This window comes from Lissotriton helveticus, chromosome 2_1 (assembly GCF_964261635.1).
Source record: "Lissotriton helveticus chromosome 2_1, aLisHel1.1, whole genome shotgun sequence".
NCBI lineage: Eukaryota > Metazoa > Chordata > Amphibia > Caudata > Salamandridae > Lissotriton > Lissotriton helveticus.
Genome location: NC_136059.1, coordinates 1,346,458,377 through 1,346,482,267, shown reverse-complemented (window position 1 = coordinate 1,346,482,267; position 23,891 = coordinate 1,346,458,377). Strand labels below are relative to the sequence as shown.

At 45.2% G+C, this 23,891-nt stretch overlaps 1 protein-coding gene across 3 annotated transcripts in view; it reads right to left on the bottom strand.

The window, feature by feature from the left end:
* MAPK10 (mitogen-activated protein kinase 10) overlaps window positions 1-23,891 on the bottom strand; it is a 561,938-nt gene that overhangs the window by 263,549 nt on the left and 274,498 nt on the right. For 2 of the 3 annotated variants that reach the window (XM_078677508.1, XM_078677509.1), the window contains exon 7: window positions 14,122-14,193. The exons of the other annotated variant lie outside the window; for it this stretch is intronic. In XM_078677508.1, coding sequence (XP_078533634.1) covers window positions 14,122-14,193 — 72 coding nt within the window. The remainder of the gene's footprint in view (window positions 1-14,121; window positions 14,194-23,891) is intronic. 3 annotated transcript variants of the gene reach the window in all.

Sequence of the window (23,891 nt, the reverse complement as noted above, 5' to 3'; positions counted from 1 at the left end):
TGGTTCCATCCATATGCCTGCATGCGATTCCATAGCAGCCTTTAATGTGCCGACTCAGTGATCCTTCAACTCGCCTTTAATAAGGCTAAACGCAACCAGACACGCATCTTCCTCGGGTTAGGAGAGAAAAATTAAATTAACAGCTCTGTTACACTCAGCGGAAATGTGAAAATGTGGTTCGTTGTGGGGATAAACTAACCTAAGCTGGCAGTTATGAGGAAAAAAAACGACTGAACCTGAGAAAAGTCATATAAACCAACGTTTTATTTGCTGCGCTGAGTCATAAACAGGAAATCTGTTTTCGTTAAACAGTGGTAAAAAACAGCAAGACCTAAAACAATGAGTGCGCTGCGTGTGTCTCCTCTGTCCTAAATCACATTTGCTGCTGTCGAAGTCAGAATTGCTTGGGGCACGAGCTTGCTCATTGAACGCTGTTGCCCAGCAGACTCCAGCAAAGGAAATAAACCAGCCAACGTACAGAAGAGAAACCTACGTCAGCTCAATTATAGACTCGCCCTGCCGCTGCCCACCACACCCCGTAAGTGACCTCTGGAGTCCAAGGAGCCTGCTGCAAGCCAACTGGCCTCGACGAGGTAAGTCACGTGGGGGATAAAAAGCGCCGGGAAGGAAGGGTGTATGTTGGGCAGGGGAATGCACTGCTAAACCCCCGCCAGAGCACCTTTCGAACTGCGTGTGACACAGGCAGTTAGATACATTTGATGCAGTTGCCCAGCAGATTAAAGAGAATATGGTTGTTGTAAGGGAGGCAGCCGAGTATGGCTTTGGGCTGCCTTGGGAGTAGCCCAAAGGAAACCCAATTTCAAATATTAGCCCAAAGGAAGTTTAGGGTGTCCTGCGCTTGCCCAGCCACCATTTTAGGTTCTGTTGACCTGGTGACCTGGTGGCTGGGAGCGCAGTAGTGTAGGCATTTTTGTCCACGCCCACCCTCCCTGGTCTTTGGGTTTTTTTGGTGGGAGGTCTTTAGGGTAGGTTTTGTTTTTAGGCGTGTGTTTGGAACAGGTGCAAAGGGGTTATATTATTGTGATTCTGTCGCTTGGAACAGGTGCTGGTGGAGTTGTTTTGGAAGTTGGCCAAGTTTGGTAGTTTAGCGTTAAGTTTGGGGTGTTGGTGAACAGGAGCGGGGAAAGGTTAAGCAGGTTGGAAGTTTACAACAGAGTTCGTTAGTTACAGTTGCAAGAAGATAGATAGGATTGTAGGTCTTTGGGAGGTTAGGAATTTTAAATGTTATGTGATAAGATTGTGTATTATTTAATGTATTGAAATGTTCGTATTGTATATTGCAGGGTGGTTTTTTTTATCATGTGGGGATCGTAGCGGTGGGGGGAGGAAAAGGCAAGGGGTCACGTAACTCAATGTTTAGAGAGGTTTTAGTTTTATAAGGCAAAGTGCCAGTTTAAATAAAATTGTGATGCACACCTGTTTCAATAAAGCAGCCTTTTACACACACAAATGGTTGTTGGTGTGGCTTGCCCCCTCATCCCTCCCAATGTATAGAGTGGCGGATTTTCGGTTGCAGCGACGTGAGCCGCGATAGACAAAAACCTCCACTGAATCGCTGAGGTTTGAAACATTGTATTTTAATGCTTTTGTTCCTGCCGCTCCTCTCCCGATGTAGCACAGGTTTACTTCTGCAATGAGGAATAACAAGGAAGCAAAAGGGAAAGGTAGTTCTGCTTGCAATAATGCATTTCATTTGGCATTATAACGTTTTTCCCTATTATGGCCACCTAGACAGCAGTTGGCTAGGGTTGTATGACGTTACAACGCATACTTTTACAACGCATACCTTTACAACACATTTTTTACAACGCAACTTCCATTACAATGCATTCCATTACAACGCATGCCATTACAACGAATTTTTAAAACTTACCTTTACAACGCATTCCATTACAACGCATACTACCTTTACAACGCATACCATTACAACGCATACCATTACATTGCATGTATGGTAAATATTGGATAGTGTAGGGGTAAAAATTACTATTCTAACTCCAGGGGGTGCAACAGTAGGGCAAGTGTTGGATAGCGTAGGGGTAAAATGTACTATTCTAACAGTAGGGTAAGTATTTGATAGTGTAGGGGTAAAATGTACTATTCTAACTCCAGGGGGTGCAACAGTAGGGTAAGTGTTGGATAGTGTAAGGGTACTATGCGTTGTAAAGGCATGCGTTGTAATGGTATGCGTTGTAATGACTGCGTTGTAATGACATGAGTTGTAATCGTATGCGTTGTAGTGTCATGTATAGTAATGGTTGCTTTGTAATGGCATGCGTTGTAAGGGATGCTGCATTGTAATGAATGTGTTGTAATGGTAGTGCTTTGTAAAAGTTGCGTTGTAAAGGTTGTTTCCCTTGGCTAGGTACAATAAGTGCAAAACAATGGTGCATTCAAGTAGCTACTGCTGCTTAGTCAATTTAAAAAGGGAAATCATAAACCTATACACATTTCCTGTCACAGTTCGGCACTGTTGGAACTGGCACTTTGTGGTTGGCTGTGGTGATGCCCTAGCCAGGCAGTACCTACCACTCTCCAGGGGCAGATGATTACACCCTGTATAAGCTGTGTTCACCCTTGAGTAGCTTGGCACTGAATAGTCAGGCTTAACACAGAGGCAATATGTAAAGCACTGGCACAGCACTCACTCAGGATAATTACACTGAGTGTCACAAAGAGTCTCCACACTTGATGTATGTAAAATGCCATTTTTATCATTCAATACCACACAGTTATAGGGTGCACGTCGGGTCACAACAATATCAGAAATATGTACATACAAAGAATATAACACTTTAGCAGCACTGTGGGCTGAGACCGCATGAGTGAAATCATTCTCTACATGGTGTTCTTCTGACAAGAAATCAACATGTAAGGCAACACTGCCGGCCTGTGTTGTGAATCACAGGCGGTGCGCAGACTGTCACTCTCACACGCATACTCACTTCACGCAGATACGTGGGGCAACAGATATCGGGCAGGTTAATACGGAACGTGCTCGCACACACATGCACTCAGCACCATAATGAGGTGCCACTGATACCCAACAGGTCAATTGATAGCACACTGAGGACCCCATGGCCCAAGCCTCCCTCCACTCTCCAGCACATTCCGACTGTCTTTCACCCACAGATCAAAGATAACCAGCCTTCCCCTTGGGTACTAGGCTACCAGCATCCAAAGTCACACTTAGGGTCACAGGAAAGCAGGTGGGGGTAGTTAGCAGGACTAATTAGGAGGCAGTCGTCAAATGGGGGTTTGGCAGTCACTCAGGCAGTTCACTCTCTGGATGGGGAGCAGAAGCGGGCTGAGGGCAGTAGTCAGTCACTCAAAACTGTTCCACTAGGGCCTTCCGGCACTAGCCCAGTTCTGCGAAGCACAGGGGTGTCTTGCAGTCTCTTGACCCGCTTCCGATCACTCTCTGAAGCATTACTCCAGCCATTCAAATACTCTCACTACCCAGGCCCTAGCCGGGCATTACTACCTGGCAACACAATGTTGGTGGGGGCGGGTGAGGAGAGGGTAGGTGGTCCACCGCCCTGAGTGCCAAAAAGGGAACAATCGATGAATGGAGAATGAAGCAGAGTAGCCTCTCACAAGAAGGAGGCACCCCGTTAGGTACCCATCAATCAGAGTCGCACCATGGCAATACAGGCACAACATCTGGTGCACATTGATCTGGGTCGCACCAGTCCATTCCTGTCACACATAACGAAGAGTTGCAAATTACATACCTCCCTAGAAGTGAGCCACAGCATCTGGTATGCATTGATACGGGTCGCACCAGACAATACCGGTCACACACAATGACGAGTTGCAAATTCCGTACCTCCCTTGAAATGAGGCACAACATCCAATGCATGTGGATATGGGTCACCCTAGGCAATTCCGGTCACACACACAGGGGCAAGTTTAGCAATACCTCACTACGTAGAATGAGGCATTACTATGGTTATGGCCCCACCTCTGATGGTCGCAACCTGTGAATTGGACACCGCACGCAATGAGCATGATGTAGGCGTGTTGCGCAAGAGAGATGAGGCACGGGCCACGCTGGATCCAACAACTGGTGAATCTGCTCACCACCAAGTCGCTTATGCATGTCGAGGTCCCCACGATGCAGGGGTCACATACATTAGATGCGGGCAACACTTCTGTGGCTTTGCACAAAGTTATCCAGTCTCTAGGCACATTTCTTAGTTCCACGCTCAAGCCGCACTACCAGTTGGGATCCAGCACACAGTATTGCCATGTAAGAGGACTCCGCTCTCCAGGTGTCACAAGTAGATGGTGTGGGTCCCTCGTATGAGATCTTTGATGTCCCTGAGACCTCCGAAAGAGCAGGGGCAAGCGATCAAGCCATTGGACAGCACACTTCAGGGTGCCACACAGCAGCAGGTAGTCAGCCTTGGACCGTCACTATTCAGGAAGGGCACACATTCCCTTTCATTTATTTATTTATTTAGTGTTCTATAGAGCGCAAACGTGACCCGTTAGGATATCAGAATGCTTTACAGGGCTAACACATTGTATACAAGTATGAAATAGTCAAAGAGAAAAAAAAAAGTAGGGTTCGAAGGAAGTGAAACATTTGGGGAATAACAGGGTGTATACAATGTTCAGATCATAATGCAGAGAAGTCCAGCAATTACATTTGTGGGAGTACAAGGTCAGTACAAGATGGATAGCAGTCAGTAAGTCCAAACTCTAGCGGCAACAAAAATAAGGAAAGCCACTGAGCGATGTGTGCAATGCATGACTTATGGGAGAAATTTGCCCATTAGGAAGGTTTTGGCTTCCTTTTTAAATATTGACAGAGAGGGAATTCTTCTGTTGTAAGATGACAGCTAGTTCCAGATTCTTGGTGTGGCCTCCGAGAAAGCACAATTGTATTTTTTTTTCCTTTTGGAAGCGGGGTGGCTGCAGCACAAAGTCTCTGGTGGACCGGGAGTTGCTGGCTCCTCCAGAAACCATGACGTTCTGGGAAAGATATGCAGGGGATTTCATGTATAGCGCTTTGTGGGTGATACATGTCAGTTTGAGTAGGATTCTGGCTTCAAGAGGAAGCCAGTTCAGCACCTTCAGATGCGATGAGATGCGGTTGAATTTGTTTGAGCCTGTTAAGAGACTGGTGGCGGCGTTGAGGCAAGCTTTTAGGGGGGCCGTGGAGATCTTAGGCAGGCCTGAAAGGGTTGAACATCCGTATTCAATTCTGGAGATAACTAATCATTGACTGCCATTTTTAGGTCCGGGGCATCAAGGAAAGGTTTTAGTTTCCTCAGGTAGCTCAGGTGAAACCTGGCAGTTTTAGCCATCGAGCTGATGTGGTCTCACATGTTCATGTTGCTGTCTAGGATTATTCTGAGAGATTTGGCAGATTTCACTATGGTCGGTGTGCAGTTTAGTGCTGTGATCGACTTGGTCCAATCCCTGATGTCAATGTTACTTTTAGGGGCGGAGATTAGAAGGAACTCTGTTTTTTATGCATTTAGTTTGAGCTGGTTGCAGGGGAGCCAATGAAAATTCAGCTTTAGGGCCTCATTCAAAGAGCAGATATCCTCTAGAGATGAGATTTTGATGTAGATCTGGGTATCATCAGCATACAAGTGGAAGGAGATGTTGGTGGTACGTAGTTATTCAGGTAACGGTTCAAGTTGAGATTGAAGAGGGTTGGGGAAAGAGTAGATCCTTGGGGGACTGCGATCGTTATCCGGGAAGGAGCTGATAGATTACTGTTGACTAAGAATCTCTGGGTGCAGTTTCTGAGGAAGGATCTAAACCATTTGAGAAAGGTTCCCCTTACTCCCATCCTGAAGTCGAGGCGTTCAAGTAGTTTCTCGTGGTTGACAGTGCCGAATGCCAAGGATAAATCCAGTAGAATTAGGAGACTTGTTTTGCCTTGGTCAAGGACTTGAAGAGCACCACCCACAATGTGGGGAACAGTAGTTTGTGTGCTGTGCCGAGGCCCGAACCCGGATTGGAATTCGTCTAGCAGATTAAAGTTGGTGATATGTCGGCTCAGTTGAAGTTGCACACATTTCTCCAGAGCTTTCGCTAGAAGTCGGATATTGGATATTGGTCTGAAATTGCCTTTCAAGGTCAGTAATCCTCCTTGTGCACAACAGATTCTTCTGGCAGTGTCCACCATGCAATTCCAGGTTCTCCGGTACCACTTCCCAACAAGTGTATCTCTGCCCGGCTGAAGTATGGCACCAGTAGTTATACTGTAGTGTGCCTTTGAAGGGGGGTTCAAAGGGTATCCCTTTGAACCACTGATGTCTCCCCTAAATCTTTAGAGGGGCCATGATGTGACTCCAGAGGCCAAGTGTCACAACCTTTCTCCTCCATTCTATTCAACCAGACCCTCAAATGACAGCGGTCTGTCGTTCCAGTTGCACAGGCAATGTTTTTTTTAACACAAACTTTATTGAGTTTTTTCAAGTGTACATTCAAACAGTTTGCACCCGTAGCGATACATGAATATACCAATGCAGTTCACATTTGCGAGAATTTCTACCTGGCAACAAATATGACATACAACTGCCAGTCCTCTATTACGGTGCATACAGTTATACAGCATGATCCCTCCGCTTGGTATGTTCACACTTCCTGTGTGAACCTCATTCAGTAATTTAAATGAGCAGTGCATATTCCTATCATACTTAATCAAATCACCCTGGATCCCTCCCTCCACCCACCCCACAGTTAGCTAACTGGGCAACACGCTTGGTATCTGCAAAAGCATACAGAGTAGTAATCTATTATATTTGTGATAATAAAAACATGAGCAAGCAGCACATTACAGTGTACCATATCTCATTCTAGGTCATCACTTACATGATGTCTACTTCCCCAATACCATTGGCCCTGTGGCTTATGAGGTCTGCTCAGCCATATGCTGAAGCAACATGAGTGTCTAGTGAGGATACCTATGACATTTCAGTTATCGAGTCAGCCGCCACCTGAGTGGACCCATCCTATACTTTAAAGGCTTCACATATCATATCCCATGCCATTGCTATGGGTATCTTTCTCTGCCCTTTTTGCTCCTCCCTACATATCGCAGCAATTTCGGCTAGGTTCCACTTCCCTACTCCCTTCTTCCACATCTCTATTTTTGGTGGCCTTGCTGCTTTCCACCTGCTAGTAATGTGCCTCTTTGCTTGCATGCCCAATGTTTTATAGCTGTCACTGGGTAATGCCCAGATGTGCTCCCCTAGCCTCCAGTGTGGACTGGAGCCAAACTAAACGGCACACAAAGAGTCTTAGAGCAGAGAAATGCACCCTTTCTAGAAGTGGCATTTCTAAGCTAGTAATGACAAAACCACATTTACCACTGGAAAGGATTTGGCATTGTGAATCAAATTATAGGAAACATTAGGAGACTGCTCCACTGCAATCCACTATTGCAGCACAAAGTAATTTCAACAATTGCCCCATGTTATCCTATGGGAAGTGCAAACCTCATAGGTAGTGAAAACACACATGGGTATTCCTCACTACCTGGGCAGGGAACACACATATGTGCCTGCCTGGCCTTTCACCTACCTCTCGCTTCACCCCCTAAGACATACCCTCGGGGTGCTCTAGTGGTAGTGAAATCTCTTCTCATGACAGCTAATGATTTAGAAAGGCCTGCCTGAGTGGCGCATTTGCGCACACAGACACCTGCAAAGGCAGGCTGGACACATGTTTAGCAATACCATAGGTGGAAGTACGCACACCGGCCTACAATGGCAGGGGGCACATGTTTTAAAAAATCGTAGGTGCAAGTGTGCACACCAGCCTGCAATGGCAGGCAGGACACATGTTTAACCACATCGTTGGTGCAAGTGTGCAGACCGGCCTGCAGTGGCAAACTGGACACACGTTTAAGCACAGCATTGATGCAAGGACGTACATTGGCCTGAAATAGCAGGCTGGTGACCTGTTTCACAAACATCAGGTAAGCACCACTTCCTAACATGGGTAGGAAGGGTGCGCGCACCTTCACACTGTATTTACAGTGGGAAAGTGCCCCAGGCCCAAAGGCCACAACAAGAGAATCAGCGAAACCCGGGAGGTGTTCCATGGGGAGAGCTGACCCCCTAAGTAGGGAAAACCCACATAGGGGTTCTTCCCTACCCGGGAAGTGATAACGCAGGTATACTTACGTGGCGTCTCACCTACCCTGAGCTTCACCCCTCAAAACTTACCCTAGGGCAGCCCTGATGGTAGTGAAAGGCCCCCCCCAGGGTTGGTTAATGAGTGAGGAAGGCTAACTTGAGCATGGTACATGTTTGACAGGCTATTCCGGCTGGTGGCACAATCAGTGCTGCATCCTACTACTAGCCAGTGATGTACCCGCCCTAGGTATGTGGTATACTTTTTTGCAGGGCACTCACGGGTACAACACCTAAACCATTCAAGTAAGCACCCTTTCCATGCATGTGTAGGAAGGGAACACACACTTTTCTGCCACAGTACAGTGGGAAAGTGCCCAGAGTCCTAAGGTCATGGATAGAGAGTCTGCAAAATCCAGGAGAACAAAGAGCAAAACGTTTTAGGGAAATACCCCTAAGAAGGGCCATGTCCAACAGACACTGAATAATGCTCTGTGGTTACGTTTGTGCTGAACTGCATTGGGCAGTTGTGTTGCAATGGTTGCCAGTCTAGGGAGGATCTGACCTGGTAGTTCGGGTTGGGCTGTTCCCATGAGGAGCAGGGTCAAGATTGATTTGCATATGCCTGGGGTGGCGTGGTGAGCAAAACAAATGATGGATTAAACCCAGATCTGTGATTGGGGGTGAATGTTTGCATTGTTCGGCATTCTGTCAATCATCTCTTCTTTTTGCTTTTGTCACCCTAATGAGAAGGCTATGCCCAGATGTGGGTCTCGTGCTCCCTGTACCACTGGATTCATGCTAGCCTGACTGATAAGGCTGGTAACCAAAACCGGTCCCGGGATGCTTGTTTCCGGTCCAGGGAGGTCCTGACCTGGCAGTTCGGGCTGGACTGTTGTCCAGCCCATGAAGCAGTGTCAAGACTGATTTGCATATTGCTGGGTCAAAACTGGGGTGGTGTGGTGAGCAAAAAAATGGTGGATTAAACCCAGAAAGTTTGTGTCATATTCTCCATGTGCGCCGGGAGGTACACCATACACGGGACGCGGGTTAGTTTCACATTTCTTTATTGGCATCTCTCATTACTGCTAGTTAGCATCTCGTGCAGCTGCTGGTCCGCACATCCGTCCCCGTCCATGCCCTGGTCATTGTCTGCCCCCTTTCCTCTGTCGTCACCGGATCTGGTGTCCGGTGACCTGGTCACTCTGCCCACAGGGTCCTAACGCCCTACTGTCCGTCGCCCACACTGTCGGGTCACGACATCTCCCCCCTTGTTGCAAACAAATCTTTGTGACACATTTACCATAGTCCTCATTCACAGTTATATTGATGGAGGTGAACGAACGAGAGAAAGAGAGAGAGATATATAGAGATCGAGAGAGAGAGAGAGAGAGAGAGAGTACTTGTCATTCTACATTTCTTCAATGAGTCTCTATTCTTTACTGCATGCCCTTCGTGAATCTAGTGTCTCCATCGCTTCCTTGTCCTCTATCTTCTACCTTCCATGTGGCTGCAGTTGTCGCTGCCATTTCTTCTTTCTCCGCTTTCTTTGTCCTTGAAATGCTATCTCTTTCTTGTTATTCATTGTTGGTCGTAGACAGCAGTTATCATCCATCCTGGCCCTGCGGTGCCTCTTGCCTTTATTTCCTTGGTGGTGCTTGTCCGCTCTGCTCATTGCATGTCTTTGTCCTTTCTTTTTGCTGCTCTTTCTCCTGCGGTATGTCTTTTCGTGTTGCTCCTTTTTACCCATTTTTTTTTCCTAGGCTCTCCTTGTCCTTTCTCTTGTGTCCCTTTTGTGTCCCTTTTTTTTTTCTTCTTCTTCTGTTATTCTCCTTTTCTTTTAGCCTTTTCTGGGCTCTCCTTGTCCTTTTCTCTTGTGTCTCTTTTGTGTCCTTTTTTTCTTCTTCTTCTTCTGTTATTCTCCTTTCCTTTTAGCCTTTTCTAGGCTCTCCTTGTCCTTTTCTCTTGTGTCTCTTTTGTGTCCTTTTTTCTTCTTCTTCTTCTATTATTCTCCTTTTCTTTTAGCCTTTTCTAGGCTCTCCTTGTCCTTTTCTCTTGTGTCCCTTTTGTGTCCTTTTTTCTTTTCTTCTTCTTCTGTTATTCTCCTTTTCTTTTAGCCTTTTCTAGGCTCTCCTTGTCCTTTTCTCTTGTGTCTCTTTTGTGTCCTTTTTTCTTCTTCTTCTTCTTTTCTTTATTGCCTTGTAACTTCTCCTTTGCTCTTTCTTTGTCCTTGTGCGATCTTTGTCCTTTTATTTCTCTTTGTTGTTCTTCTTTCTTTCCTTTTGTTTTCTTTTCTTTGTTGTGTCTCTTTTCTATCTTTTATTTAGCCTTCTCTGCCTTCTTCCACTCTCTTGTTCTTCTTTCTTATATATGTATATATTCTTTCCTTCTTTCTCTTTCTCTATTTGTCCTTTTGTTATTCTCTGGTAATCTCTTTTCTTATTGCACCATCATCTTCCTTTGCCTTATTGCTCTTTTTCCACTTGTGCGCTCTTGTGCCCGTTATTTATCCTTTATTCTTCAATCAAGACATTTATTTCCTTTGTCTCCCTTTTCAGACCTTTTCTGTGCCTTTTCTGTGCTTATCTTCCTTTCCTTCTTTATCTTCTTTTTCTTCCTGTCTTTTCTTCTTGCTTGCGTTCTCCTTAATTCACCTTGTCTTATGTTCTTCTTCTTCTTTGCCCTTTGCCTGGCTTTGAAATGGCTGCTCTCCTTTTTTCCTTGAATGTCCCCTTCAAAATGTCACTTTAGTCGTCTTTGTCCTTTCTTGTCCTTCATATGCCCCTTTATTCTCCTTATTTCTGCCTTTGTTTTATTTATTTCTACTTCTTGTCGTCTTTCCTTTCTCATTTCCTTCTTTTTCGACGTTATTTGGCCTTAAAATGGCCGCTCCATTATTGTCTATCTTTCTTTCCTGATCTAAGATGGCCGCCGCTGTTATCGCAATATTTCGCGGTCAAAGTCTCATTTCTTGTCCTTAAAATGGCCGCCAATGCAGTTCTCAGTGCTCATTCGTCCCAATTGCCTGATTTCAATATGGCCGCCTCTCGCGAGATCTCGCGCTAGTTATCTCAATACACGCGCTTAGTTCGAGCGCTTACCGCGTTCTTGCAGATGTTGGCAGTCGGGGTGTCTTCCCGCGTCGCTGCTTTTGCAATTCTCTTGTTTGTTGTCTTCCTGTTTCTTTCCGCCTTAGTCCACGCTACTTCCCTCGTCGAGGTGGCAATTGCTGGAATCTGCGTCGATCCGTCATCCCGCCTTCGTACGCCAGTTGTCATGTTCTCCATGTGCGCCGGGAGGTACACCATACACGGGACGCAGGTTAGTTTCACATTTTTTTATTGGCATCTGTCATTACTGCTAGTTAGCATCTCGTGCAGCTGCTGGTCCGCACATCCGTCCCCGTCCATGCCCTGGTCATTGTCTGCCCCCTTTCCTCTGTCGTCACCGGATCTGGTGTCCGGTGACCTGGTCACTCTGCCCACAGGGTCCTAACGCCCTACTGTCCGTCGCCCACACTGTCGGGTCACAACTGTTTGCATTGTTCAGCCTTCCATCCATCATCTCTGCTTTTTGCTAGACTATTAATGCAGCACGCATGATAATCCTACACCTATACACATTTCCTGTCACAGTTCGGCACAAAATAATGCTCTGTGGTTACTTTTGTGCTGAACTGCAAAGGACAGTCGTTTTGCAATGCATTCCCAGGGCATCCCTGAGCCCTGATTGTGAAAATAGAGTATAGGCTGACCTCCGTTTGTGTTTCACTACTGATAAAAATACCGTTAAGCAATTAAACACAATTTGGGAACTGCTGCAATCTTTTTTAAAAAGCATTTTATTTGTTTTGACGTTCGACATTTAAACATATTAGAATAAATCAGAGCGCACTCATGTACATTACTTTACATCTCTTTGTAAGTACATTAAATTAAGCAGATATTTGCGACTGGCAATGGCACAGCATTCCAGTCATGGTTGAAAAGTTTGCTCAATCTTCAGAAGATGACATTGAAGTGGAGGATATCCCGTCTACACCAAAGGTTATGAGGACTTTTGGTTTGCAAGATGGGCCCACCATATCATGTGTCTTTTTTCATGTATTTTATAGTAGGTGCCCAAGTCCTTTTGAACTTAGCTATACTGTCTTGTATTAGTGGGGTTAGCTTTTCAGTTGCATAAACTGACCATATCTTTGCCTACCAGACATCTAGGGGTGGAGAAAGTCCCTGAAGTGAGCTAAAGATAATTCAGCTCCCAACAGCAAATGTGTGAGCAATTTACTAGATAGTGTGGTGACATGCTATGGGGACTCCCAGAATCAAAATTGTAGGGTCTGGTGTGAGTCGAATTCCCATAATAATTCTGTATTCGTAGACACTTTCTTCAAATAGCTTTGAATCTTTGGACAAGCCAATCGCATATGAATCATGTTTCCTTTCTCTCCGCAACCCTTCCAAAACAGCTCTGACCTACCACACATCACCGTCAGGTAGGCTGGAGTAAAGCACAATCAGATCAAAATGTTGTATGAATTCCCTTTGTGCTGTATACATATAGGTGTCTTTGAGGCTCTTGCTTATATTTTCGACCATGCTGCACTGGTTTTCACAAGCAGGAAAGCATTCCAGCATGAGGCCTGCTGACGTTTATAAGTTTAGATGTATTATGTTGCAGGTTGGATCGCAATGTCATTCCCTCATAAGACAGTTAGAGAATTTACAATAATGGAATAAAGGATGTGAGAACAGAAAAACTGTACACAAACTCCCATGAGCCCAACCACAACTAAGGACTAAGCTATCCTACGAAGGGGTGTAGCTTAAGGGGGTGAGGGGGGGTTTGGGGTTTTATAAATGTATTTTGTAATAAACAGTTGGATACAGAACACGCACGCTCTCATCTCTGTTTTAAAGATCTTAAAAACAAGCATTTGCAGTGCAATTAGTCTCGCATTTGCGAGAGTTTAAGCTATTGGCATGGTAAATGGCCATGCCTTTTATTTATCTGTTTTGATAATTAACAGATAAATAAAAGGCATTGTCATTAACAATGCCAATAGCTGAAACTTTTGTAAATGCGAGACCTATTTCATTTCATTGTCCCGGGCTGCCAAGGAAAGTGAAAGTGGGTATGGCGCGCTGAATGTTGCAGGAAAGCATGTCGTGCCTGCAGTAGGAGAAACACATTAACCCCTTCCATGCTGCCGTCGGCCATTGGCCGATGGCAGCACGATGGCAGCACTACCTGCCCAGTGCTGCCATCGGCCAATGGCCGACGCGGCCCCGCCCGTATTGCGGTAGTGCCGCACTTCCGCAAAATCGGCGGAACATGAAACGGGTTAAAGAAAAGAGTGCTTACAGGCTAAATCAGATATACGATGGAACAACAGAAGTAAACGGGCCAGTCCTCATGGGAGGTTACAGAAGACAAGGCGGTACTAAAGAGGTACTAACAAGCCTAATAACGAATACGAAGCCAGCATTTACAAAGGACAGTGACACAAGCCAATAGAAAAATATGGGCGGAGAGTGGGTGGAGCTTCAACTCCATATTTGAATACAGCATGCATCGGAGAGCAGCGCATGCGCTGCCCAGGCTCGACCTAAAACATGATTTGACAAAATATTGAGTTTAATTACCCCTCACAGTCTTCACTCCTCTCCCTTCCTACTATTCCTTAAGCCCCCTCCTGCCTTGCTTTGATAACCAGCGTGATTGTTGAGAAATGTGAAGCTCACCCCTTCCTCCCACAATATTCCTGACCAAGCTACGCCCCTGATCCTACGATATCCCATAGAGAGTGTGCATCATGAAATACAGAATATTTTGTGCTACAGTTGCCTTTCGTATGTTGTGAGGTGTCAGTCAAATAGCATGCACGACTGGCTTGTGTCCCTGCGATGTTACCTGTCACATGAACGAACTTCGAACCCAAGGAATGAAACCTCGTCAGAAAGCAAAGCAGCCGCAGCAGCACGTGATGCAAGGATACAGTCCCTTCCGGGGAACAGGATTTTGTGGCGCACCATCTCTCCCATTATGCATCCCACAGACCAAATGTCCACTAGATCAGGCAGAGCGAGGAAATGAAGATGGAGGGGGAAAGAAAGCAAATTTACAGTAACTACGCAGTTCATTCCTACGGCATGCAAGAAATAACAGGTTGGCCAGAAAGGCACAGGACGGCAAGCGCCCTCCTGCTGGGACAACGAGAAAGCAGTGACAGGGTTAAAATCTTTGGAAAAGAAAAAAGTGAGTTAGCAAGAATGGTAGCTTCCACTGGCATTTAACATGATGCTAGGCTATACAGATATAAATATATATGTTTTAACTCAAAAACGCTCTGGTTTCATTTTACATGATATCTCACACTTGTCAACACACTGCATTTGGCACACAATTGACCCTGCAAGTAAGCAATAGGCACGTAGAAATACTAGAGCAGAAACGTTATTTTGTTGCCAAAGAGAGGAGCCATTTTGCAATAGAATTTATATTTGCAACAGTCTAGTATTGCACTTTTTATCCATTATAACCTAAATCATACTATACAAACTATGCATCAAAGAGTACATCAACAACTCTTTAAGTAATTACTAACATTCAGGGCTACTGGAATTATGCTGCAGGGGGAACCAAATTATGCGTAGTGTTGACTTAATGATGTTGCAAAATAGGTCAAAATATGTGGCGTAATGCAGCACATTTTGTGTTAGTATTACTTCATTATTTTGCCATTTCACCTCATCAGTACCACTTTGACACCCAAATACAGAAAAAAGTAACAGAAAGGTGACCTGTCAACCTTTGTGATGGCCTTCCACTAAGCGGCAACATGTGTTGCCACTTAGTTAGGAACTTTTGATCAGTTTGAACCAAAAAAACAAAATTATTTTAGATAAAATCTGCAGATTATGAAGCAGACTATGGATTAAGTGGCAAAAGCAGCAAATCCATAATGAAGTGGAAAATACTGCTGGCGCAAAATCGCATGATTCCAGTGGCCCAGCTAACATTTTAACAACTAGCAGTAAGGGAGACCTAGTGTAAAGTGTTACCAGAGTTTAGCTATTAGATGAGCATATTAATCATGATCCTGTTTTAGTGGACAAAGAAAGAAGACAGAACATGTGAGAGTGAACATCAGAGAATGCTAAACTCAAAATTGGCTGTGTGTCAAAATATCAAAAAATATTGAGATCAAGAATATCCACTTGCATTCATATCGACTGCACTGTCAACCTCCAACTCATCATCAAGTTAAACATTTATCTGCATTTTAAAATGTATCAATATTAACACTACTCCTGTGTCCCCTGCATGTGGTTCCAGGAGTAGAACCACATGCAGATTAGTGGAGTTAGGAATGTTCATAAGGAAGGTTTTGTTTCTGTTGGCGGTGTCATCCTTAGTCAGTTGTTCTTAGCTGATGATGGATGAGGTGTATTTCTACATGAAACCTATTTTGTTACCTGACTGCAGGTGAGGAGATTATACAAATAAATATTATACTGGCGACGATTGAGTGTAGTTACAACTCAACATGGAGTAGGAGTATTTATCTGATAAACAGCGTAAGATTTCTGTGTCTTGAGAAAAAGAGGAACAAGCATTGAAAATGCAATAGGTCTTGCCTTTGATTAAGTTAAAGCCATTTGCTTTGCTAATGGTATTGTATAGCAGAGCAAATGGCTTTAACTTAATGAAAGGCAGGACCTATTGCATTTTTAATACCAGAGACCAGACCAGAGTGAGCTCTGAAAATTGACATTTTATGTTGCAGCGTCTGAGAACAGGCCGGGCAGGGTACAGAGTGGCCAGCCCATGCGACTGACTGGTTTTCAGGTGAGAAGGTCCCGGTGACAGTGCAGACACTTGGTGTGATCCTGGGCAGCTAGCTAGCAATGTTGATCTGTGTTGCCTTTACCTGCCATGTGATAGGAACTGTGCGATCTGAGGGGCTGTTCTGCTGCATTAATCCCTGGATTGTCGGATCTGCTGTTGAGAGATGGAACCGTGGGATAGCTCAGCTGTCTGGGGCCTCCTCGTTTAACTTCTGAGACCCCTAGGGTATCGCTATACTAGGTGAGGCCTTGACTTGTAGGTTCTGTGTGGAATAAGAGATAGCTGTGCTGTCAGAGGCTTAATCCCGTATGGTCTCGAGGCTAACTTTACTTTCTTAAGCGAACACCTGCAATGTTTTTGTAACTTGAGAGATAGTTCTCCAGTCTGAAGTTATAGCCTTTGAGCTCTGTTCTATGCGCTCTGATGTCTTATGCAGACTCTATTGTTCTGTGCCCTGCAGGGTAGCTCTGCCTTTTTAGGCCTGTGTATATGGGATAGCTGTACTGTCTGGAAAGTGAACTTGTTTCTGTGTCACGAGGGATAGCTTTGCTCTGTGAAGACTAGGCCTGTAAACTTTGTCTAACTTAAGCGATAGCTCTGTTGTCTGAGGCATGAGCCGTGTTGGTTCTAACCCGAGGGATAGTTCTGCTATGTGAGGCCTGTGTTTTTAATATTTGTGTAACCTGAGGGATAGCTTTTGCTGTGTGAGGCAGAGTCTTTAACTTCTGTGTAACTTGATGGAGATCCTGACTGTTTAAGGCCGGGTTATTTAAGTTATGTGTAGATCTTTGTGGAATGGCTTGTGCTGTAAGTTTAGTTTCCAGAGAAATCGCACTGCTGTCTTAAGTTAGAGCCTATGAGGCTTTCTGAACGTTTAGAATGCATCTGTTATCAGGCTTAAGCATGTAAACGTGTACTCACCCTATTCCATCTATTATTTAGATGGCAGGACCCCCTTAATGTTTGTGCCGTAACCAATACGATTCTTTTGATGTAACACACCTTCGTGTGTTCAGCAGTGGAGCGCACATGCCCCATCTACATGGATTAAACCCAGATCTTTTGACTGGGTGTGAGTGTTTGATTGATTCAGATGCTCCGTCCATCACCACCCCCTTTTGTACCGCTTTTGGCCGCCACAAGTGTGGCAGGGTATGCTCAGACGTGAGTGCCTTGCTCACTTTGCCACTGGATTCAAGCAAGCCGGGCTGAAGACGGCTGGAATGCCAGAAACCGGTCCTCGGGAAGCTTGTTTCCGGTCCAGGGAAGACATGGCTTGGCAGTTCGGGCTGGACTGTTCCCATGAGGCACAGGGTCAGACTGATTTGCATATAGCCATGTCTAAACTGGGGTGGCAGAGTGGGCTAAAGAACGGTGATGGATTAAACCCAGATCTTTTGACTGGGTGTGAGTGTTTGATTGATTCAGATGCTCCGTCCATCACCACCCCCTTTTGTACCGCTTTTGGCCGCCACAAGTGTGGCAGGGTATGCTCAGACGTGAGTCCCTTGCTCACTTTGCCACTGGATTCAAGCAAGCCGGGCTGAAGACGGCTGGAATGCCAGAAACCGGTCCTCGGGAAGCTTGTTTCCGGTCAAGGGAAGACATGGCTTGGCAGTTCGGGCTGGACTGTTCCCATGAGGCACAGGGTCAGACTGATTTGCATATAGCCATGTCTAAACTGGGGTGGCAGAGTGGGCTAAAGAACGGTGATGGATTAAACCCAGATCTTTTGACTGGGTGTGAGTGTTTGATTGATTCAGATGCTCCGTCCATCACCACCCCCTTTTGTACCGCTTTTGGCCGCCATAAGTGTGGCAGGGTATGCTCAGACGTGAGTCCCTTGCTCACTTTGCCACTGGATTCAAGCAAGCCGGGCTGAAGACGGCTGGAATGCCAGAAACCGGTCCTCGGAAGCTTGTTTCCGGTCCAGGGAAGACATGGCTTGGCAGTTCGGGCTGGACTGTTCCCAAGAGGCACAGGGTCAGACTGATTTGCATATAGCCATTTCTGAACTGGGGTGGCAGAGTGGGCTAAAGAACGGTGATGGATTAAACCCAGATCTTTTGACTGGGTGTGAGTGTTTGATTGATTCAGATGCTCCGTCCATCACCACCCCCTTTTGTACCACTTTTGGCCGCCATAAGTGTGGCAGGGTATGCTCAGACGTGAGTCCCTTGCTCACTTTGCCACTGGATTCAAGCAAGCCGGGATGAAGACGGCTGGAATGCCAGAAACCGGTTCTCGGAAGCTTGTTTCCGGTCCAGGGAAGACATGGCTTGGCAGTTCGGGCTGGACTGTTCCCATGAGGCACAGGGTCAGACTGATTTGCATATAGCCATGTCTGAACTGGGGTGGCAGAGTGGGCTAAAGAACGGTGATGGATTAAACCCAGATCTTTTGACTGGGTGTGAGTGTTTGATTGATTCAGATGCTCCGTCCATCACCACCCCCTTTTGTACCCCATCTACAGACACAGGCCTCGTCGGCATTACAGAGCCCTGGGCAGACTGCACGGTTTCAAAGATACAAACTTCATGCACTGCACAGGCATCACTGACCCTTCTGGAGGAGGGCACCTTGTCCTGTGCACAGACCTGCAGCCTTGTGTTGGCATTACAGAGCCCTGGGCAGAGGGAGACAGCAATCTGGCGCTACACAGAGAAACCGGTCGGAGCTGTGACAAGGAACGCCACATCACTGTGGTCGTCATGTTAAAATAAGGAAACATCAAGGGTCCATCAAGTAACTAAATCTCAACCTGGGAACGACCAAAGAAGTAGAATATGGTCACACATGCAAATTCAGTGCACAGGACTCTTGAACCTCACTAATTAGTCCTGTTCAATTTGTTTTGGGCCAAAACAGTAGGAATATCGCATTGCTGATGAGCTCCTGCTCATAATAGATCTGTGCCAGATTTTCGGGTATTAAAATGAGTGAAAACATATTTTCAAGGACGTATACAGGGAACCATCAGAATACATCAAATTGGCCTATCTGATGTATATTACCGTTCAAGCGAGGAAGGGCCAGCTTGCATAACATCTCCAAAGAGAAAAATACAGTATTCACTGGTAAAAGGAAAATCCTGAAGAAGGCATTTGCCGAAACACGTTTGTGGTATTCTGCAAATCTCTACCAGTGTTCTTGTTTAAATAATGTAAATTTTGCTGCATATTGTGGTTTTAACATAAAATGTGATAAACAACATGCTACTTAACTGTGAACTCCTAAAGATTTTGCGGTTGAATTTACCAGTATAATGCAGGTAGCAATGTGTAATTCTTTATGTGTTGAAGTAAATTGTGTACAAATTGTATATATATATATATATATATATATATATATATTATTTTATTTTTTTCTACCAACAGAAAATACAAAAAGATTAATAAAATTAAGAATATTTTTCTAAATCGGTTGATACATTGTTTGTTATTTACTAAAGTGTCTAGAGTAGGCGCACTACCTTATTGCCAATCAGCACTGAGCCCGGTGCTTCCATTTTTTGCAAAATAGCAATCTGGGTTTGCGCTGACATTAATGACACTGGTACATTCTTAGGAACAGTTAAAAAGAACAAAAAACACCCCAGCAGGGACATGAGTCAGGCCCCTCAGAGCAACAGCCTATGTGAAGGAGGCGGGGAGGGGTCTTTTTCTAACTCTTTATGGGGCCCTTGGTGAGCCCAAGGCTGCTTGTTATGTTGAGAAATGGGAGACTTGCATACTGCGGGGAGGGGATGGATAAGGGGGGACATCATTTTGCTATTCGCACTGCATCCCAGATATGGATTTATGGTCCTGCGTGTCGTTAAAATACAAGGGCCTGGCACTGTCCTGGGCACACAGCATGATGTCCAAGTTAACTCGGCGGGGCTACTTTTTTGGGGGCAGCCTTGACCCGGAGATAGCACTGAAACACTGATGTGCCCTGCCCGGTTTGCACAATACTTGCAAATCCCGTTCTGTCTCAGAGGGCACCGAGCATCTGCAGTGGAGCTGGGAGCTGTGTTTACCTACGTCAATCATTCGAAGAATGCAATGTGTACATAGTTTAAATGCTGTGCTTCCTGGAGCGATGGCCTTGTGTGTGGGCATTGTTGAACCCACGGCAGAGATCACAGAGGACAGCTGCCTGCTCCAGGAAGTGTGTAGTAATTATTGAAGAGATGGCTCGGGCGTAACCCAGAATACAGTTCTTTTAGCAATCTGTGCCACACAAGGCCCAATCCTGAAAGAAAGATGAGCGATGACTTTCAGGACACCGCAGGTGTCTCCGAAGTACTCCTGGGAACCAATCTTCAGCATCGATCTCTTGTCTTTATGGGGCCATGTGTTTTTAGAAACACATGGCCCCATAAAGATAAGAAACTCCTTTGCGACAGCCGCAAAGCAGGCCACCGGAGGCGAAAGGGTGTCAACCAAAAACCCTCTTTTCCAATAGCAGGCCACCGTTTAGCATAACCATTGATGCCAGCCAATGGAAAGGAGGGGCGGGGCTTAAAGCCCTCTTCTGAAAGTCCTTGTTAACAATAAATCTCGCGAGGTGAGCAGCGCATGCGCTGCCATGCCACGCGAGACCTAAAAAAGGACTTACAAGCTGTAGTAAAACTCTATGGCTGCGGTGACAGTGCGCTTTGTGGTGGCCTTGGTTTAGCCGATTTTACAAGGAAGCATAAATAAAAAAAGAAGACATTTCAACAGTGTGACATCAGAGGAGGGTGACTCCATCTGAGGCCTGTAGCAGTTGCGGTGATGCTCGCGCATTGGGTGCTGGAATGCAGGTGCACTCCAAGCCACGGAGCATAGAGAAATGTGCCCAATTGCTGCGCAAAACTGCGGCATCAACCGGGACGTGGTGCGCATAGAATTGGGCCCTTTCGCCTATAGAAACAAGTGCGCAAGCAACGCAAAGCGGCCATATTGGAAGGAATTGGGCAGAGACTAGCACGTCTAGTTTCCAACCACGGTGCCGGCTTGAACAGTTGTGTGTCAAGCTGCGCTCAGCAGCAACAGTCGGGCACAGGAGTAAAGAAGTATTGGTGTGCGAGGTAGTTAAGCTGCCGAGTTGTTGGTAGAGCAGCGATGAACTGTACACCATCAAACTTTGCCAGTCGAAGGAGCGATGACTGGCACACCTCATGCACAATGATGGGCTTAGTCTGTCTATGGTGAAATCCTTGTGACAGGTACTTTTGATAGTAAGATTTGGAGTTTGAAGTAATTGTTCTATCGATGACAGGCACACCTAGGTCTGTCATTGTTCATCGGATTGTATTTTTTTTAAACTCTCTAAAAAATTGTTTTTTCTTTCTGTCAAGTATTGCATGTGAGGTGATTAGTGGAGTTGAAGGGTCCTGAACAAGTCTTTGCTCTGAGAGTCTGTGGCAGGCACATATATGTCTATCAATTCATGAAAGGAATTTGTGTGTAGCCATTTGCTTGGAAGTGCTTAGTTGTGGATATTAAACAAATTGTGGCACTGCCGTGATAATAACTAAAGCTAATGAAAAGGTTGTGTTGGCGTCGCTCATTGTGGGTGCATAAGAATATTATATCATGCAGAATGTTATGCAGCCCCCATTTTTTTAAGTAGCCCAGGTGAGCCGAGTGTACCATGGAGCAAGTGGGAAAAGATGTTTAACCACTGTGCGAGAGTGTGTGCAGAAAGGAGGCATTGCACTTCGTATGCATTGTATGGGGGATGAGGGACAAAGGGTCATTGAGAATCTCCCAGATTTGAGCGCAGAGGAACAGAGAAATCTAAATGAGTAGGAGATTTATTTATTAAAGCTGGATAGACACTACCTCCCCCAGAGTGAGCACGATTATGGAGAGGTATCATTTTGGAAAGCGTGAATAGGGAAAAGAAGAAACAGTTGAGGAGTATATAGCGGGCCTAGGGAAGTTGGCAGCTACGTGCAAGTTTGGAGTGATGTTAGAGGAGAGAATTTATGATCAGTTTGTATTGAGGTGAATGAGTGCCAAGATCAGGAAGAAGTTGTGGTTGAAAGACAAACTACTTTTGGAGACAATAATCATGGTGACTAAGAGAGTAGAGCATATGTTAAAGTGTCTTTCAGAGTTGAGCTCTGAAAAGGGAAAAATGTTCCAAGCTCTGATAAGGTGGAAGAGTTGGTGTGCAAGGTAAAAAAAGAAGAAGGTGGTCAAAGAAAAAGAGAAAGAAGTGCACGCAAAACTCATGGGGTAATGGCAGTTTCACACTAAATTGTGTTTCAAGAAAACAAGACAATGAAAAGGGGTGACCATCTCAGTGAGTATGTGGTCATAGATGGAGTGAAAGTTCACATGCACTTTGACTCCTTTTCTCATTTAACTACTATTTCCAAACAGAGCTATGTACAAAAGTTGGAGAAAAGGAATACTCTACACTCTATGGATGTGAACCCAGGAGGGTATGGGGCAGCCTACCAGAATGCTTGGTTATTTCGAAGGCTGTTTGGCGTTAGAAGGAAGGTATGTAGGAGGGAAAATATATGTGTCTAATAAAGGAGCCAAGGCATTGAGTTGACCACACCAGAGGTTGTTGTGTGTGATGTTTAACGCCAATGCTGAACCACAGGTACAGGGGCAAGAGATTCACATAGATAATGCAGATTTTTCTCTCAGTTTCCAGAGGTTTTCACAGAATCTTTGGAGTGTCTGAAGAACTACAAGCATATTATTAAGTTGAAGGAGGGTGCGATTTCTTATAATGCTAACTTAAGAAAAATTCCACTGGCGTTACAGGATCAAATAGATGCAGAACTTAAGAGGTTGGAGGCGACAGGGGTCATAGTGGAAGTTGAGGCTACATAGTGGTTGGCCCCCATTGTAGTGGCCAAAAAGGGTTATGGAGACGTTAGATTGTGTGGGCCTGAGGGCACTGTACAGAGAGGTTGTGGTGGACAAGTTTCCTATTCTCAGCATTGAGGAGATAATTTCAATGTTTGGGGGGAGTGAAGTTCTTCACCACATTGGACTGAGCATCAGCCTACAATCAAGTGGAATTGGATGGTAGGTCGCAGGACCCTCACGGCATTCATAACGTCAATGGGTGCTTACAAGTTCATGAGAATGCCGTTTGGTCGTGTGTGTGTGGCATCAGTGTTTCAACGCATTATGGGGAAGGTTCTAAAGAATTTGGTTGGAGTTAAGTGCTACCAAGATGATGTGGTAATATTTGGTAGTACTGTATAGGAACACAATGACCATGTTTGTGAGGTGTTGGAGACTTTAAAGGATGCAGGTCTTATCTAACATGGAGCAAATGTCATTTTGGTGTGGTAGAGGTGGAATACCTAGGCTCCCCAATCTCGGGTGTTGGTGTGAAGCCCAAACAGGAGTTGGTGGACACCATAATCACATTGGAAACACCACAATCTAAGGGGGATTCTAGTTTGTTTTTTGGAAAGGTGGAGTATTATGGGAGGTAGATATGGAACTTGGCAGGAAAATAAGTGATTTTGAGAGGATTGTTAAAAAAGGGCAAGGATTTTGTGTGGAGTGAGTTATGTGGTATAGAGTTCAGGGCAATCAAGGAGGAGTTGAAAGATTCACCATGTCCTCAGGCCTTTATATCAGGTGTGGAAACATACATTCTGACGGATGCCAGTGCAAAAAGTTTGGGAGCAGTTTTGACCCAGAGGAGTAAAGGGCAGAAATGACTGATAGCATGTGCCTCAAAAACATTGAACGTCTCTGAAAAAACTATTTGGTGATAGAAAGACACTTGCAATTTTCTGGGCCCTTAGAACATTTTAGAATTTCATTTGGGAGACAACATTTATGGCATTATCATATCATAAGTCATTTGTGGACATATTCAAAAAGAAGGGGTTGGATTGTATTTCAACAAGGATTCAGAGATGGATAATTGCTGTACATGAATTTCATTTTGGGGTGGAATATC